Raw genomic sequence first — 19,426 nt, forward strand, 5'->3', positions numbered from 1 at the left:
GTGAGAATGATAATGGAGAGAGAAGCCTTAGCTGTGTCTCTGTGAGGGTGAGAATGATAATGGAGAGAGAAGTCTTAGCTGTGTCTCTGTGGGTGAGAATGATAATGGAGAGAGAAGCCTTAGCTGTGTCTCTGTGAGGGTGAGAATGATAATGGAGAGAGAAGCCTTAGCTGTGTCTCTGTGAGGGTGAGAATGATAATGGAGAGAGAAGCCTTAGCTGTGTCTCTGTGAGGGTGAGAATGATAATGGAGAGAGAAGCCTTAGCTGTGTCTCTGTGAGGGAGAGAATGATAATGGAGAGAGAAGTCTTAGCTGTGTCTCTGTGAGGGAGAGTGATAATGGAGAGAGAAGCCTTAGCTGTGTCTCTGTGAGTTTGAGAATGATAATGGAGAGAGAAGCCTTAGCTGTGTCTCTGTGAGGGTGAGAATGATAATGGAGAGAGAAGCCTTAGCTGTGTCTCTGTGAGGGTGAGAATGATAATGGAGAGAGAAGCCTTAGCTGTGTCTCTGTGAGGGTGAGAATGATAATGGAGAGAGAAGCCTTAGCGGTGTCTCTGTGAGGGTGAGAATGATAATGGAGAGAGAAGCCTTAGCTGTGTCTCTGTGATGGAGATAATGATAATGGAGAGAGAAGTCTTAGCTGGGTCTCTGTGAGGGAGAGAATGATAATGGAGAGAGAAGTCTTAGCTGGGTCTCTGTGAGGGAGAGAATGATAATGGAGAGAGAAGTCTTAGCTGTGTCTCTGTGAGGGAGAGTGATAATGGAGAGAGAAGCCTTAGCTGTGTCTCTGTGAGGTTGAGAATGATAATGGAGAGAGAAGCCTTAGCTGTGTCTCTGTGAGGTTGAGAATGATAATGGAGAGAGAAGCCTTAGCTGTGTCTCTGTGAGGGTGAGAATGATAATGGAGAGATAAGCCTTAGCTGTGTCTCTGTGAGGGAGAGAATGATAATTGAGAGAGAAGCTTTAGCTGTGTCTCTGTGAGGGTGAGAATGATAATGGAGAGAGAAGCCTTAGCTGTGTCTCTGTGATGGAGAGAATGATAATGGAGAGAGAAGCCTTAGCTGTGTCTCTGTGAGGATGATTATGATAATGGAGAGAGAAGCCTTAGCTGTGTCTCTGTGAGGGTGAGAATGATAATGGAGAGAGAAGCCTTAGCTGTGTCTCTGTGAGGGAGAGAATGATAATGGAGAGAGAAGCCTTAGCTGTGTCTCTGTGATGGAGAGAATGATAATGGAGAGAGAAGTCTTAGCTGGGTCTCTGTGAGGGAGAGAATGATAATGGAGAGAGAAGTCTTAGCTGTGTCTCTGTGAGGGAGAGTGATAATGGAGAGAGAAGCCTTAGCTGTGTCTCTGTGAGTTTGAGAATGATAATGGAGAGAGAAGCCTTAGCTGTGTCTCTGTGAGGGAGAGAATGATAATGGAGAGAGAAGCCTTAGCTGTGTCTCTGTGAGGGTGAGAATGATAATGGAGAGAGAAGCCTTAGCTGTGTCTCTGTGAGGGAGAGAATGATAATGGAGAGAGAAGCCTTGGCTGCTAGCTATGTTCCTGTTGTCTTTCTGTGTTGTCAGTGTCAGGAGGCCTGGCACTCAGCAGCTCCTAAAATGGCCTCATAGAAGAGAGAGCGAGAGAGACCCCTGTCAAACAGCATTCTCAGCAACTATCCAACTGAGCTGTTGGCTTAGCTAAGACCCCCATATCTCTCTCTCTCGCTCTCCATTTCTCAATTCAAACGGGATTTATTGGCATGGGAAACGTATGTTTACATAGTCAAAGCAAGTGAAATAAATACAAAAGTGAAATAACCAGAAATTGCCAACAAACATTACACACACACAAAAAAAAATGTATCTTTCCTCTCTGTTCTGTTCTCTCTCGGCTCTCTCTGTTTTCTCTCGGTTCTGTCGGTTCTCTCTCTCTGTTTGTAGTCTCCCTCCCTCCCCCTGTTCACGGTGACGTCCCATTCTAACACTGTGGCTCACGCTAACCTACAGTGCATACAGTGCACGCTAACCTACAGTGCATACAGTGCACGCTAACCTACAGTGCATTCGGAAAGTATTCGATCCCTTGACCCATTTTCCCTATTTTGTTACATGTTTTTATAGAGTAAAAGGCTCTAATGTATCAGCAATCTACACACACTACCCCATAATTGCAAATGTGTAAACAGATTTAGCTTATTTACAGATATTTTGCTATGAGACTCGAAATTGAGCTCAGGTGTATCCTTTTTCCATTGATCATCTTTGAGATGTTTCTACAACTTGATTGGAGTCCACCTGTGGTAAATTCAATTGATTAGACATGATTTGGAAAGGCAAACACCTGTCTATATAAAGGTCCCACAGTGGACAGTGCATTTCAGAGCAAAAACCAAGCCATCGAAGAAATTGTCCTTAGAGCTCCGAGACAGAATTGTGTCGAGGCACAGATCTGGGGGAAGGTACCAAAACATGTCTGCAGCATTGAAGGTCCCCAAGAACACAGTGTCCTCCATCATTCATAAATGGAATACGTTTGTAACCACCAAGACTCTTCCTAGAGCTAGCCGCCTGGCCAAACTGAGCAATCGGGGGAAAAGGGCCTTGGTCAGGAAGGTGACCAAGAACCCGATGGTCACTCTGACAGAGCTGCAGAGTTCCTCTGTGGAGATGGTGGTCCTGCTGGAAGGTTCTCCCAACTCTGCATAACTCCACCAATCAGGTCTTTACGGTAGAGTGACCAGATGGAATCCACTCCTCAGTAAAAAGAACATGACAGAGAGATCCTTGATGAAAACCTGCTCCAGAGCACTCAGGACCTCCAACTGGGGAGAAGGTTCACCTTCCAACAGGACAACGACCCTAAGCGCACAGCCAAGACAACACAGGAGTGGCTTCGGGACAAGTCTCTGAATGTCCTTGAGTGGCCCAGCCAGAGCCCGGACTTGAACCCGATCGAACATCTCTGAAGAGACCTGAAAATAGCTGTCCAGCGACGCTCCCCATCCAACCTGACAGATCTTGAGAAGATCTGCAGAGAAGAATGGGAGAAACTCCCAAATACAGGTGTGCCAAGCTTGTAGCGTCATACCCAAGAAAACTTGAGGCTGTAATCGCTGCCAAAGGTGCTTCAACAAAGTACTGAGTAAAGGGTCTGAATACTTATGTGAATGTTCAGTTTTTTAATATATTTTTTATACATTTGCAAAAAAATATCTAAAAACCTGTTTTTGATTTGTCATTATGGGGTATTCTGTGTAGAGTGATTTATACAGTACCTGTACTGAGTCGATGTGCAGGGGTACGAGGTAATAACATGGCTATCTAGAGGGAGTACCAGGGGTATGAGGTAATAACATGGCTATCTAGAGGGAGTACCAGGGGTATGAGGTAATAACATGGCTATCTAGAGGGAGTACCAGGGGTACGAGGTAATAACATGGCTATCTAGAGGGAGTACCAGGGGTACGAGGTAATAACATGGCTATCTAGAGGGAGTACCAGGGGTATGAGGTAATAACATGGCTATCTAGAGGGAGTACCCGGGGTACGAGGTAATAACATGGCTATCTAGAGGGAGTACCAGGGGTATGAGGTAATAACATGGCTATCTAGAGGGAGTACCAGGGGTATGAGGTAATAACATGGCTATCTAGAGGGAGTACCAGGGGTACGAGGTAATAACATGGCTATCTAGAGGGAGTACCAGGGGTATGAGGTAATAACATGGCTATATACAGGGAGTACCAGGGGTACGAGGTAATAACATGGCTATATACAGGGAGTACCAGGGGTACGAGGTAATAACATGGCTATATACAGGGAGTACCAGGGGTACGAGGTAATAACATGGCTATATACAGGGAGTACCAGGGGTATGAGGTAATAACATGGCTATATACAGGGAGTACCAGGGGTACGAGGTAATAACATGGCTAAATACAGGGAGTACCGGAGGTACGAGGTAATAACATGGCTATATACAGGGAATACCAGGGGTACGAGGTAATAACATGGCTATATACAGGGAATACCAGGGGTACGAGGTAATAACATGGCTATATACAGGGAATACCAGGGGTACGAGGTAATAACATGGCTATATACAGGGAGTACCAGGGGTATGAGGTAATAACATGGCTATATACAGGAAGTACCAGGGGTACGAGGTAATAACATGGCTATATACAGTACATATCGGCACGGGTAAAGTGACTAGGCAACAGGATAGATGTGTGTGTGTGACAATTTTTTGGGCCTTCCTCTGACCCATGCTGGTGTAGAGGTCCTGGAAGGCAGGGATCTTGGCCCCAGTGATGTACTGTGCCGTTGTCAGATGCCAAGCAGTTGACATACCAAGTGGTGATGGAGCCAGTCAAGATGCTCTCTATAGTGCAGCTGTAGAACACACTGAGGGTCAATAATTTTCAGTCCGCTGATTCTCTCTGATGTCATGCACACTACAGGAACACTATAGACATTCTCTCTCTCTCTTTTTCTCTCTCTCCTTTTCTCTCTCTCTCTCTCTCTCTCTTTACCTCAATTCAATTCAATTCAATTCAAGGAGCTTTATTGGCATGGGAAACATGTGTTAACATTGCCAAAGCAGGTGAGGTAGATACAGTGCCTTGCGAAAGTATTCGGCCCCCTTGAACTTTGCGACCTTTTGCCACATTTCAGGCTTCAAACAAAGATATAAAACTGTATTTTTTTGTGAAGAATCAACAACAAGTGGGACACAATCATGAAGTGGAACGACATTTATTGGATATTTCAAACTTTTTTAACAAATCAAAAACTGAAAAATTGGGCGTGCAAAATTATTCTCTCTCTACCTCTCTCTCTACCTCTCTCTCTCTCTCTCTCTTTACCTCTCTCTCTCTCTTTACCTCTCTACTCTCTCTCTCTCTCTCTCTATTTACCTCTCTCTCTCTATTTACCTCTCTCTCTTTACCTCTCTCTCTCTATTTACCTCTCTCTCTCTACCTCCCCCTCTCTCTCTCTCTCTCTCTCTCTCTCTCTCTCTCTCTACCTCTCCCCCTCTCTCTCTCTCTCTCTACCTCTCCCCTCTCTCTCTCTCTCTCTCTCTCTCTCTCTCTCTCTCTCTCTCTCTACCTCTCCCCCTCTCTCCTCTCTCTCTCTCTCTCTCCCCCTCTCTCCTCTCTCTCTCTTTACCTCTCTCTCTCTCTACCTCTCTCTCTCTCTTTACCTCTCTCTCTCTCTCTCTTTACCTCTCTCTCGCTACCTCTCTCTCTCTCTTTACCTCTCTCTCTCTCTACCTCTCCCCTCTCTACCCCTCTCTCTACCTCTCTATCTCTCTCTCTCTCTCTCTCTACCTCTCCCCCTCTCTCTCTCTCTCTCTCTCTACCTCTCTCTCTCTCTCTCTCTTACCTCTCCCCCTCTCTCCTCTCTCTCTCTCTCTCTCTCTTTACCTCTCTCTCTCTCTCTCTCTCTCTCTCTACCTCTCTCTCTCTCTTTACCTCTCTCTCTCTCTCTCTCTCCTCTCCCCCTCTCTACCCCTCTCTACCTCTCTTTACCTCTCTATCTCTCTCTCTCTCTCTCTACCTCTCCCCTCTCTCTCTCTCTCTCCTCTCCCCCTCTCTCCTCTCTCTCTCTCTCTCTCTCTTTACCTCTCTCTCTCTCTACCTCTCCCCCTCTCTCCTCTCTCTCTCTCTCTCTCTCTCTCTCTCTCTCTCTCTTTACCTCTCTCTACCTCTACCCCTCTCTCTACCTCTCTTTACCTCTCTCTCTCTCTCTCTACCTCTCTCTCTCTCTTTACCTCTCTCTCTCTCTATTTATATATGATATGTCAGCCGTTCATAAATATCTTGTCATCGTCAGCTCTTCTCCCATCAAGTCACATGATAACTTGCTCGTGTTCCATATTCCATTTAAGACAGTACTTGGAGGGTTCATCGGTTGCTCGTTGCAAGATTACTGAAGTTGAAACTGATCTGCTGGTAATTTCATCTCTGCCAAAAGGAGATGTTGGCGGTAGTATTTTGAATCACTGTAATATAAATATAATTTATCTGCATTTGTTGGAATCCCAGCAAGATTTTTAATTTATATTCTGTTCACATTTATGGTGCCCATGTCACGTTGACCTTCTGCAGCGGCCATCTTGTTTCGTTATAAGATGTTTTCTTGGAACAGTATCTTTCTCTCTCTGTGGAGGAGCACAAAGGGCCTGTTGTCAAGGCTGCAGGTTGCCATGGAAGCAGCTTGTTCATGGGAGCATGTTCTGGTCCAAAGGTTCAGCTTATTTGACTGGTTAATCTCTGCAATAAAAAATCTCATTCTCAGGAATTCCCTGATGGCCTGAATGATCTACTGAGGGGTTCCCTCACTGCAAGGTCCTGATAGAATTGTCCATAGGTTGACTCTGATAAATCAGTTCATTGATTAAGATAATTCTCTCTCTCTTGTGTCTCTAGGGATTCTCTGTGGAATGACCGTGTCATGATGCAGTCGCTGAGTCTCACCCCGCACCCAGGTGACGAGGGAGGGTGTCTCCGGCCGTCGGCCAATCACAGAAGGTGCTTTAGGATAGTCACTTCCTGTTTGTGTTCATCAATACTTCCTCTCGGAACCCTCCAGCCTCACTGATGTCCCGCCCCCTTGGTGAGTTTGCCACTCAATCAATGTAGGCTACTTTCAGCCAACACTTCTTAGTAGAGAATCTAACACCATTCTATCTTTTATTTTCTCTCTCTCTCTCTGTCTGTCTGTCTGTCTGTCTGTCTGTCTGTCTGTCTGTCTGTCTGTCTGTCTCTCTGTCTGTCTGTCTGTCTCTTCTCTCTCTTCTCTCTGTCTCTCTCTCTGTCTGTCTCTCTCTCTCTCTTTCGCTCTGTCTGTCTGTCTCTCTCTCTCTTTCTGTCTGTCTGTCTGTCTGTCTGTCTGTCTGTCTGTCTGTCTCTGTCTGTCTCTCTCTCTGTCTGTCTGTCTGTCTGTCTGTCTGTCTTTCTCTCTCTCTTTCTCTCTCTCTCTCTCTCTCTCTTTCGCTCTCTGTCTGTCTCTCTTTCGCTCTCTGTCTGTCTCTCTCTCTTTTGTTCTGTCTCCGTCTCTGTCGCTATGTCTCTGTCGCTATGTCTCTGTCTCTCTCTCTCTCTATTTTCTCTCTCCAGGCCGAAGTGCCAGGATTCCGGTCTGGAAGAAGGTTTTGACTTCCCCTACAGGTTTGTTTAGGTACTGCAGTTTAACTGACACCAGGTCCAGAAACACCCATTTCCAGTTAGATACTTTCGTCATCCCTTTTGTGCACAAAGCAATATTGAATTATTAAAATAATTGTCATGTTCTCGGATGACGTGATGAAGTGGTCGCTGCTCGCACGGCTCCCTGTGCACACTGAGTGCTAGTGCGCATGTGATGTTAGTCTGTGTAAACCGGATGCAACCCGGATATAGACAGTCCATGAATCGGCATATGCGCACTTGAGTAGATTACCTCTCAGACAACGGGCGGAGATATTGGACACAGTTTCCAGTTCTTTATAAAAAACTCAGTGCTCCAGGCGGTAGGTAGTTCCTGTATCCAACACCTTCCATCACTTCCTCTTCCTCCTGAAGCCCCGCCCCTTCCCGTGTGGCTGTGTGGGGGTACTGGCGCTAGCTGCCACATGCCGTAACCATGGTGATAGATAGGTAACCGTGGTAGGAGTCTGTGGGCACAGCTTTCTGATGTTGTGCCAGGTGTTGATGGGTCAGGAGGGTATCATCGGGCACAGAGGTGAGACAGGAAGCGTGTTTACATTCACATTGTATTAGTGGGATAGTTATGATGGCGTGTCCTGTTTTATCATTGATAACTTGTTGCTGAGTGTGTCACACCTTTTCCTCTTCTCAGGTGCTATGCGTCTCTACTTCCTGGTTTACCGTGTGCTGATGATGTCACAGAAGGAAGTATAGGACCTCTCTGCCTGTAGAACATCAGCCTCCTTGCACTTTCTAGAACTTCCTGTTTCCTGCTGCTGCTTGACTACCTGTTAAATTGCACAACATCTCTCAGACACTCTTAAGGCTCTGACCTCTAACCTCTGAACCCCAAGCAGCCATGAGGCACATTCACGTAGATCTGACGCACGGCAGCAAGGAGGAGCTGGCTCCTGTGGAGCTTCCATCCCACGAGGGGGACCTGTCTTCTCCTGCAGCCCCCTCACAGGGCCCTGATCCTGGGGTGATGGTTGGGGTTTCCAGGCACTTTGGTCAGGAGCAGCTGCGTCTCCAGAAGGTCTACCAGCTCTCTATCTTCTCCCAGCTGGGGGGGTTCTCAACCTCCGACCCCCCCAGGACAAGTGAGGCCCAGCCGGGACAGGCCCCTCGGATAGCCAGGCAGGGGGTCAAGAGGGGCCTGGAGGAGCCCAAGCTTAGCCACAAATGGCCCCACCTGGCTGGGGACACATACAGAGATGGTGACACCCTGGAAGAAGGGGTTCTGTGTGGGCCAGGACCTGGGGTAGGGGTTGGGATGGGGGTAGGGATAGGGCAGGTATTCTCCTGCGTCATGGTCGATCACAGAGACTCAGATGGGGACCTGTCACCTAGATCCCCCCCACCTGAACCCCTCTCCCCCGGCCACACCCCCGCCCGACGCCCCGCCCAGCACAACCACGACAGGCCCGTCCCGGACCCGTGGGCTCCGCTGTCTCCCCACAGCTCCCCTGGCTCCCGCAGCCCCTTACCCAGCACAGAGCCTCCTTCTGATCCTGGAGGGTCCGGGACGGGCTGCAGTAGTGGCTCCTCATCGGGACAGCGTCAGCCCAACTCCTGCAGTGACGAGGGTTCCTATTGGGCCCCCGGAGCCTTCGAAACCCCCAATCCCCCTGGACCTCCCCTCGGACCTACAGGCTCCCTCTCCCCCAACTACCTTCTCACCACAGACCCCAAGGGTCCCGGGGAGGGCAGTGAGTGTGGGGCCGAACTAGAATCCACCCCGCCCCGTCCCAGTACCACAGCATCCACCAACGAGCTGGCCTCCCTGGAGAAGACCCCCAGCACCAGCGGGTTCCGTGGGGTCCCCTCGGTCCCCTGCCCTGCTAAGAAGAAACTTCTATCCTCTAGCGACACAGCAGAGTCGTGTTCGGAGGATGAGGGCCCCTCTACCTCTAAGAGGAGCCGTCTGGCCCTGCTGGCCCCTGGCTTAGGGCTGGCCTCCTGCAGGGGCACCGATGCCAAGGCTGCCCCCTTCTGGAGCCACCTGCTGCCTAACGCACAGGGCCGGGACCATGCCAAGGTGAGGAGTACAGACTAGCACACACAGAAGACTATACCCTGTTCGTAGTTTGTGCTGTCAGGCGTGGCATTGTGGCAGGCAGCTTCCCTTTTTAATGTAACAGTCATTTGACAGCCGAGTGGCTCCAGAATGTCTATTGAGAGAGCCTGTATTGTTCTCCCTATGCTACGTGTTCTGCCTGCCTGTGCTGCTGTCGCCCCGATAGAACCCCCCCTACCAAACCACACAGGTCAAACACACACTGGTACACACGCACACACATATGCATACACACATGCATGCACACACACACACACAGACACACACGCATACACACACACACGCATGCACACACACACTGGTACACAGACACACACTGGTACACACACACACACACACACACTGGTACACAGACACACACTGGTACACACACACACATTGGTACACAGGCACACACTGGTACACACACACACACTGGTACACACACACACTGGTACACAGGCACACACTGGTACACAGACACACACTGGTACACACACACACACACTGGTACACACACACACACGGGTACACAGACACACACTGGTACACAGGCACACACTGGTACACAGGCACACACTGGTACACAGGCACACACTGGTACATACACACACTGGTACACACACACTGGTACACAGGCACACACTGGTACACACACTGGTACACACACACTGGTACACACACACACACACTGGTACACACACACACTGGTACACACACACTGGTACACACACACGGGTACACAGGCACACACTGGTACACACACACACTGGTACACACACACACACTGGTACACAGGCACACACTGTACCTTCATTACATTCCTTTATGTTGTTTTGGTGAGTGATGCTCTACGTTCTGTCCGTCTCTCTCTCTGGTTCTGTCCGTCTCTCTCTCTGGTTCTGTCCGTCTCTCTCTCTCGTTCTGTCCGTCACTCTCTCTCGGTTCTGTCCGTCTCTCTCTCTGGTTCTGTCCGTCACTCTCTCTGGTTCTGTCCGTCTCTCTCTGGTTCTGTCCGTCTCTCTCTCTGGTTCTGTCCGTCGCTCTCTCTGGTTCTGTCCGTCTCTCACTCTCTCTGGTTCTGTCCGTCTCTCTCTTTGGTTCTGTCCGTCTCTCTCTCTGGTTCTGTCCGTCGCTCTCTCTGGTTCTGTCCGTCTCTCTCTCTCTCTCTGGTTCTGTCCGTCTCTCTCTCTGGTTCTGTCCGTCTCTCTCTGGTTCTGTCCGTCTCTCTCTGGTTCTGTCCGTGTCGCTCTCTGGTTCTGTCCGTCTCTCTCTGGTTCTGTCCGTGTCGCTCTCTGGTTCTGTCCGTCTCTCTCTCTGGTTCTGTCCGTCTCTCTCTGGTTCTGTCCGTCTCTCTCTGGTTCTGTCCGTGTCGCTCTCTGGTTCTGTCCGTCTCTCTCTGGTTCTGTCCGTGTCGCTCTCTGGTTCTGTCCGTCTCTCTCTGGTTCTGTCCGTCTCGCTCTCTGGTTCTGTCCGTCTCTCTCTGGTTCTCTCTCTCTCTCTGGTTCTCTCTCTCTGGTTCTCTCTCTCTCTCTCTCTCTGGTTCTCTCTCTCTCTCTCTCTGGTTCTCTCTCTCTCTCTCTCTGGTTCTCTCTCTCTCTCTCTCTCTCTGGTTCTCTCTCTCTCTCTCTCTCTGGTTCTCTCTCTCACTCTCGTTCTTGTCCTCCTTCAGAGTGTACCAGAAGTCAGCAGAACCAGCAGGAGGTTGAAAAGGTATGTTTACGTTCCAACTTTAGTTGATTCCTTTACTTACTACTCATCATTTAAAAACATCATATTTGATTGTGACTTATGTGACTGCAACCATGGCTAAACTATCCATTGTTGTTTTATCTGTGTGTGTGTTTACGTGTGTGTGTGTGTGTTTACGTGTGTGTGTGTGTGTGTGTTTACGTGTGTGTGTTTACGTGTGTGTGGGTGTTTACGTGTGTGTGTGTTTACGTGTGTGTGGGTGTTTACATGTGTGTGGGTGTTTACGTGTGTGTGTGTGTGTTTACGTGTGTGTGTTTACGTGTGTGTGTGTGTGTGTGTGTGTGTGTGTGTGTGTGTGTGTGTGTGTTTGTGTGTGTTTACGTGTGTGTGTGTGTGTTTACGTGTGTATGTGTGCAGTCGACAGCTGCGTAGTGGACGGCGCACAGACACCTTGTGTCGTTCTGCTCGGTCAGGCTGGCCCTCTTCCTCAATCAGCCGGTCACTACTGGGCAACTTTGAGGTATAACATACTTGTTTGTCTTACTATGCTTGTGGACACCTGAAATGTATATCCAGCAAACAGACTACATATTATAACATCTCACAGCAAGAACTGGCAAATCTGGTGCAGTCCATGAAGAGGAGATGCACTGCAGAACGTAATGCAGCTGGTGGCCACACCAGATACTGACTGTTACTTTTGTTTTACTATGCTTGTGGACACCTGAAATGTATATCCAGCAAACAGACTACATATTACAGTACATTCTTACCTGAAGAGACGGTTCACAATTAAGTGTGACATATACCATCCGTGTGAAAATGTTTCGTAAAGTATAAAGGTATTTTGTCAGAACTTTCTACCAAATATTTAGAGATATTTTCTAAATTCCTCCTGGTCATAGAAGTAGCAGTGCTTTGTACTTGATCTTCTTCATTCTTTCCTCTAGTGGTTTCTTATCCATACTTTGAATACGCTCCTACATAAACTCAACAAAAAAAGAAACGTCCCTTTTTCAGGACCCTGTCTTTCAAAGATAATTCATAAAAATCAGATCACAGATCTTCATTCTAAAGTTTTTTTTACACTGTTTCCCATGCTTGTTCAATGAACCATAAACAATTAATGAACATGCATCTGTGGAACGGTCGTTAAGACACTAACAGCTTACAGACTGTTTGCAATTAAGGTCAGTTATGAAAACATAGGACACTAAAGAGACCTTTCTACTGACTCTGAAAAACACCTAAAGAAAGATGCCCAGGGTCCCTGCTCATCTGTGTGAACGTGCCTTAGGCATGCTGCAAGGAGGCATGAGGACTGCAGATTTGGCCAGGGCAATACATTGCAATGTTCGTACTGTGAGACGCATAAGACATCACTATACAGGGAGACAGGACGGACAGCTGATCGTCCTCGCAGTGGCAGACCACGTGTAACAACACCTGCACAGGATCGGTACATCCAAAATATCACACCTGCGGGACAGGTACAGGATGGGAACAACAATTGCCTGAGTTACACCAGGAACCACAATCCCTCCATCACAGTCCGCAATAGGCTGAGAGAGGCTGGACTGAGGGCTTGTAGGCCTGTTGTAAGGCAGGTCCTCACCAGACATCACCGGCAACAACGTCACCTATGGGCACAAACCCACCGTCGCTGGACCAGACAGGACTGGCAAAAAGTGCTCTTCACTGACGAGTCGCAGTTTTGTCTCACCAGGGGTGATGGTGGGATTCGTGTTTATCGTCGAAGGAATGAGCGGTACACCGAGGCCTGTACTCCGGAGCGGGATCGATTTGGAGGTGGAGGGTCCGTCATGGTCTGGGGCGGTGTGTCACAGCATCATCGAACTGAGCTTGTTGTCATTGCAGGAAATCTCAACTCTGTGCGTTACAGGGAAGACATCCTCCTCCTGACAGGCTCATCCTGACATGACCCTCCAGCATGACAATGCCACCAGCCATACTGCTCGTTCTGTGTGTGATTTCCTGCAAGACAGGAATGTCAGTGTTCTGCCATGGCCAGCGAAGAGCCCGGATCTCAATCCCATTGAGCACGTTTGGGACCTGTTGGATCGGAGGGTGAGGGCTAGGGCCATTCCCCCCCCAGAAATGTCAGGGAATTTGCAGGTGCCCTTGGCGGAAGAGTGGGGTAACATCTCACAGCAAGAACTGGCAAATCTGGTGCAGTCCATGAGGAGGAGATGCACTGCAGAACGTAATGCAGCTGGTGGCCACACCAGATACTGACTGTTACTTTTGAATTTGACCCCCCCATTTTTCAGGGACACATTATTACATTTCTGTTAGTCACATGTCTGTGGAACTTGTTCAGTTTATGTCTCAGTTGTTGAATCTTTGATCTTACTTTGTTCCCTCTTGTTGTTTTTGAAGTATCTGTGTGTTGATCCTTCTCACTTTTCCCTCGTGGTTTCTTCTCCAGGAGTCGATCTTGAAGGGTCGTTTCTCTCCGTCGGGTCGTATCGAGGGCTTCACAGCAGAGATCGGTGCCAGCGGATCCTACTGCCCTCAACACGCCACTCTGCCTGTACACGTCACCTACTACGACATCTCAGAGCACAGCGCACCCTCACCCTTCCTGGTTAGGTGTGTGTGTGTGTGTGTGTGTGTGTGTGTGTGTGTGTGTGTGTGTGTGTGTGTGTGTGTGCGTGTGCGTGTGTGCGTGTGAGACATGATGTAAAATCATCTCTCTGTTGTAGGGAGTGATCTCCTTGGAGCCTCTTGGAAAGAAGGGATACAGCGTACCCAAAGCAGGGACCATCCAAGTGGTGAGTCTCATGGTCCTCTTTCTCCCTCAGATCTTACTCAACCCCAATAAAACAGTTCTTTCTCCCTCAGATCATATTTAACCCCAATAAAACTGTTCTCTCTCTCCCTCCAGACCTTATTCAACCCCAATAAAACTGTGGTGAAGATGTTCCTCGTGACCTATAACTTTGGGGACATGCCCGTCAATCACATGACCTTCCTGCGTCACCGCATCTTCCTGGTTCCCGTGGAGGAGGCGGGGCCAGGTGGGAAGGGGGAGGGGCCTACAGAGCCCAGGGCAACACCCACAGAGAGGAAGAAGATTCTCTGCTACTTGATACACCTCAGGTATGTCTATCTGGTGATTTGCTGTTTGCTTTTAAAGAGTTAATCCACCCCCAGAAATAAAAAATCATGAAATTCCTGTCAATTTGGTGAACGCCCATGTTCTATCAGTGGTTATAGAACAAATGTACCCCATGACTTCACTTCTAAGTGGTCAGTCTGTGAAATCAGAAAATTGTGTAGGAACGTGTCATAGCTACAGTGTCTTCAGAGAGTATTCATACCCCTTGACTGATTCCACATTTTGTTGTTTTACAGCCTGAATTCAAAATGGATTCAATATTTTTTTTCTCTCGTCCATCTACACAATAATTCCAATAATGAAAATATGTTTTTGAAAATTTTTGCAAATGTATTGAAAATGTAATACAGAAATACCTAATTTACATAAGTATTCACACCCCTAAATCAATACCTGTTAGAATCACCTTTTGGCATCGATTACAGCTGTGAGTCTTTCTGGGTCTCGAAGAGCCTTCCACACCTGGATTGTACAAAATTTGCCAATTTATTCTTTAGACAATTCTTCAAGCTCTGTCAAAGTGGTTGTTGATCATGGCTAGACAGCCATTTTCAGGTCTTGCCATAGATTTTTAAGGAGAACTGTAAGTCTGCCACTCAGGAACAATCCATGTCTTCTTGGTAAGCAACTCCAGTGTAGATTTGACCTTGTGTTTTCCTGCTGAAACGTGAATTCATCTCCCAGACTGAACAAGGTTTTCCTGACTTAAGTATTGTGGAGTAACTACAATGCTGTTGATCCATCCTCAGTTTTCTCCCGTTAAACAGCCATTAAACTATAACATTTTTAAAGTCACCATTGTCCTCATGTAGAAATCCCTGACGTGTTTCAGAGTTATGAAGGACGCCTGTATCTTTGTAGTGACTGTGGGTGTATTGATACACCATCCAAAGTGTAGTTAATAACTTCACCATGCTCACCAATAGGTGCCCTTCTTTGCGAGGCATTGGAAAATGTTGATGGTCTTTGTGGTTGAATCTGTGTTTTGAAATTCACTGCTCGACTGAGGGACCTTGCAGATAATTGTATGTGTTGGGGTACAGAGATCAGAGTAGTCATTCAAAAATCATGTTAAACACTATTCTACACAGAGTGAGTCCATGTGACACTGACATTCCTGTCTTGCAGGAAATCAAGCACATTTTTACTCCTGAACTCGTTTAGGCCCTAACAAAGAGGTTTAATACTTATTGACTCAAGACATTTCAGCTTTTTATTTTTTATTAATTTGTACAAATTTAGAAAAACATTGTTCCATTTTATTATTATGGGCAATTTTGTATAGGCCAGTGACGAATACATCTCAATTTAATCCATTTGAAGTTCAGTTTGTAACACAACAAAATAAATCTCAATTTAATCCATTTGAAGTTCAGTTTGTAACACAACACAATGTGGAACAAGTCGAGGGCTGTGAATAGTTTCTGAAGGCTCTGTACATGGTTCTGAAGGCTCTGTACATGGTTCTGAAGGCTCTGTACATGGTTCTGAAGGCTCTGTACATGGTTCTGAAGGCTCTGTGCATGGTTCTGAAGGCTCTGTGCATGGTTCTGAAGGCTCTGTACATGGTTCTGAAGGCTCTGTACATGGTTCTGAAGGCTCTGTACATGGTTCTGAAGGCTCTGTACATGGTTCTGAAGGCTCTGTGCATGGTTCTGAAGGCTCTGTGCATGGTTCTGAAGGCTCTGTACATGGTTCTGAAGGCTCTGTACATGGTTCTCGTCATAACGCTTTTAAAACAATTACCTGGACTCCAGATGGCCAAATCAGCCAATATTTGGTGTGTACAACACATCTATCCATTTATATCGCCATGACAATGTGTACAGTATTTCCCTTAGACCTGCTCAATCTAAACAGTGTACCCAAATTATTCAATTTAGTTTCTCTATCGAATACCGTCTCCCAATGTACCCTGTGTGTCTGTGGGGAAACATGGTAAAAGACCGTTGTTGCCATAGCAACATACCCTGCGCTCGCTCTGGGCTGAGAGGAACTGCAAGTTGAGCTCTGTGAGATAAATAAATGCAGTTTATTTGGGCGATTTTTTTTTTTTCTTTTTTCCAGCTAGCTAGTTACTTCACATGCTAATATTGACTTTGGTATTATTGTGTAGCCACGTTTGCTAACTAGCCATCCAGCCCAGAGAGAGAGCACTGCATTGTGGGTTTTGTAGTCGACATAAGCAGCAATAGATTTCAAACACCGATTTTCACATGTTGCTACCAATCTTGTAATAAATGACTCATTGAAACGTTTGTTCTCAAAAAATATTGTTTTCACAGTCTAGTGTTATGTAACCATGTTTAAACATAGGAATTTGTGGTTTTGGGTGGATTATCCCTTTAAGTTTCAGTTTGTTGTGGAATTGTATTTTTCTGTACGGTTTGTATGGCGTGAGCAATATCTTTTGTCAGACAGAGATGTCTGTCCATCCAGTCCAACCTCATCCATCTATTCCCACTCATCCATCTATTCCCACTCATCCATCTATTCCCACTCATCCATCTATTCCCACTCATCCATCTTTTCCCACTCATCCGTCTATTCCCACTCATCCATCTATTCCCACTCATCCATCTATTCCCACTCATCCGTCTATTCCCACTCATCCCGTCTATTCCCACTCATCCATCTATTCCCACTCATCCATCTATTCCCACTCATCCATCTATTCCTACTCATCCATCTATTCCCACTCATCCATCTATTGCTTTGTTTGTACGAAACCAAGATTAATTTTATAGCATTTCAAATACAGGATTTTTAAAAACGTTTTCTAATGTAATCATTTACTTAGTGTCTTTAGGATTGTTTACTGGTCAGTGCCTTGTATCAGTAGAGTAGCTTTACACAGGCTACTGACGGTGAGACTTCTTCTTTGTTTTGTCTTGACTCTGTAGATTCCAGAGCTCCAAATCTGGGAAGATTTACCTGCACAATGATATCCGGCTGCTTTTCTCCCGCAAGTCCATCGAGGTGGACACAGGGATCCCTTACGAGCTCAAATCTTTCACCGAGGTGCCAAGAAACCCCAAATACTCCCCCCGTGTGTGACCCTACGGCTCCTAATCCCTGACCCCTAACGCAGCCCGGAATAGGGCATAGACAGACTGCTCAGTACATCGACGAGAACTTGAATAGACTTTACATACATACATACATACATACACTATATATACAAATGTCTGTGGACACCCCTTAAAATTTGTGGAGTCGGCTATTTCAGCCACACCCGTTGCTGATAGGTGTATAAAATCGAGCACACAGCCATGCATTCTCCATAGACAGGCCATTCTACTGCCAATGTTTTACTGAAGAGCTCCGAGACTTTCAATGTGGCACCGTCATAGGATGCCACCTTTCCAACAAGTCAGTTTGTCAAATGTATGCCCAGGTAGAGCTAGCCCCGGTCAACAACGGCTCAGCCGCCAAGTGGTAGGCCTCACAAGCTCACAGAACGGGACCGCCGAGTGCTTAAGCGGGTAAAACTCCTCTGTCCTCGGTTGCAACGGTCCGTTCCAAACTGCCTCTGGAAGCAACGTCAGCACAATAACTGTTCGTCGGGAGTTTCATGAAATGGGTCTCCATGGCCAAGCAGCCGCACACAAGCATAAGATCACCACGCGCAATGCCAAGCGTCGGCTTGAGTGGTATACAGCTCGCCTATATTGTACTATGGAGTAGTGGAAACGCGTTCTCTGGAGTGATGAATCACGCTTCACAATCTGGCAGTCTGACGGGCGAATCTGGGTATGGCGGATGCTAGGAGAACGCTATCTTTCCCAATGCATAGGGCCAACTGTAAAGTTTGGTCTGTGGCTGTTTTTCAGTGAAGGTAAATCTTAACTCTACAGCATATAATGACATTCTAGACGATTCTGTGCTTCCAACTTTGTGGCAACAGTCTGGGGAAGGCCCTTTCCTGTTTCAGCATGACAATGCCCCCGTGCACAAAGCGAGGTCCATACAGAAATGGTTTGTTGAGATCGGTGTGGAAGAACTTGACTGGCCTGCACAGAGCCCTGACCTCAACCCCATCGAACACCTTTGGGATGAATTGGAACACCGACTGCGAGTCAGACCTAATCGCCCAAAATCAGCGCCCAACCTCACTAATGCTCTTGTGGCTGAATAGAAGCAAGTCCTCGCAGCAATGTTCCAACATCTAGTGGAAAGCCTTCCCAGAAGAGTGGAGGCTGTTATAGCAGCAATGTTCCAACATCTAGTGGAAAGCCTTCTCAGAAGAGTGGAGGCTGTTATAGCAGCAAAGGGGGGGGGGGGGACAACTCCATATTAATGCCCATGATTTTGGAATGAGATGTTTGATGAGCAGGTGTCCACATACGTTTGGTCATGTAGTGTACATGCATGCATAAATACAAACATGCACAGACAACAAGCATTGATTGATACTTGCACCCAAGCTAAGCAGACTCGTGTGTGTACACAACTCACAGTACACATGACCACTCTTCTGTCTAGAGTTGAGTGTTAACATGCCTTGTGACCTAACCTAAAAACCAGTTGTACTCTAGTGCCATTCGTTTCACACACACTGTCCTTCATTCACTCTGCCTGCACCTGCCCTCTCACCCCCTCGGTGGACCAATGGACAACCCTGCCACCTCAAATCAGCCAGCCAATAGGAAGCCGGCAAGCCGCTAATGGAGCACACATTGGGAGAAGAGGACTGTAAAAGAGCATTAAACAAGCACATCCCAGTAAAGGGGGGAGGGACAAAACACAAACTGTATTTAACTGGAGAGAAAAGAGACAGAGGAGCAGTAGTGAAACAAAGACTGATTTATCTCAATCAATTGAAGAATAAAGATTAAGATATCAGATGTGTGACACACCCTGCAAACGCCGAAAACAATTGGCTACACTCAGGACTTAACTGTACTGTATTTTGATTGAAGCCTATAGACGTTCCAGGGAACCTCCCCCATTTCAAGCGACATGGTATGGATCACTGTGTAGGATGTAAGTGGGGAATATACCATGTAGTGGGTGGAAGGGGTGGATGCTTCCTTTCATGTAGACAGATGGAGGGTTCACTGTGTTTTTAGTTTTCTTTCTGTAGGATTTAATCTATGTTCGCAAATGTCTTAAAAAGCTGCACAATTAGACAGTGTTTTTTTTTTTTTTTTTAAGCCAGATATGCTTTTGCTGCATTAAAAATGTCAACGTATTCCCTACATAGAGCCCTATAGGCCCTGGTCTAATGTAGTGCTCTATAGAGCCCTATAGGCCCTGGTCTAATGTAGTGCTCTATAGAGCCCTATAGGCCCTGGTCTAATGTAGTGCTCTATAGAGCCCTATAGGCCCTGGTCTAATGTAGTGCTCTATAGAGCCCTAT

At 47.0% G+C, this 19,426-nt stretch overlaps 1 protein-coding gene across 4 annotated transcripts in view; it reads left to right on the forward strand.

The window, feature by feature from the left end:
- The window catches only part of LOC115120837 (atos homolog protein B), a 49,763-nt gene extending 30,569 nt beyond the window's left edge, over positions 1-19,194 (forward strand). For 2 of the 4 annotated variants that reach the window (XM_065011371.1, XM_029649815.2), the window contains exons 2-10: positions 6,416-6,602; positions 7,106-7,156; positions 8,032-9,212; positions 10,903-10,943; positions 11,340-11,442; positions 13,372-13,530; positions 13,649-13,717; positions 13,831-14,045; positions 16,968-19,194. In XM_065011371.1, the coding sequence (XP_064867443.1) occupies positions 6,587-6,602; positions 7,106-7,156; positions 8,032-9,212; positions 10,903-10,943; positions 11,340-11,442; positions 13,372-13,530; positions 13,649-13,717; positions 13,831-14,045; positions 16,968-17,121 (1,989 nt within the window). In that variant the 5' untranslated portion in view covers positions 6,416-6,586 and the 3' untranslated portion in view covers positions 17,122-19,194. Of the gene's footprint in view, positions 1-6,415; positions 6,603-7,105; positions 7,167-7,826; positions 9,213-10,902; positions 10,944-11,339; positions 11,443-13,371; positions 13,531-13,648; positions 13,718-13,830; positions 14,046-16,967 lie in introns of all 4 variants that reach the window. The other 2 variants (XM_065011373.1, XM_065011372.1) reach the window with 2 other exon arrangements.
- Positions 19,195-19,426: the final 232 nt, after the last annotated feature.

Source organism: Oncorhynchus nerka, linkage group LG27 (genome assembly GCF_034236695.1).
Source record: "Oncorhynchus nerka isolate Pitt River linkage group LG27, Oner_Uvic_2.0, whole genome shotgun sequence".
Classification (NCBI taxonomy): domain Eukaryota; kingdom Metazoa; phylum Chordata; class Actinopteri; order Salmoniformes; family Salmonidae; genus Oncorhynchus; species Oncorhynchus nerka.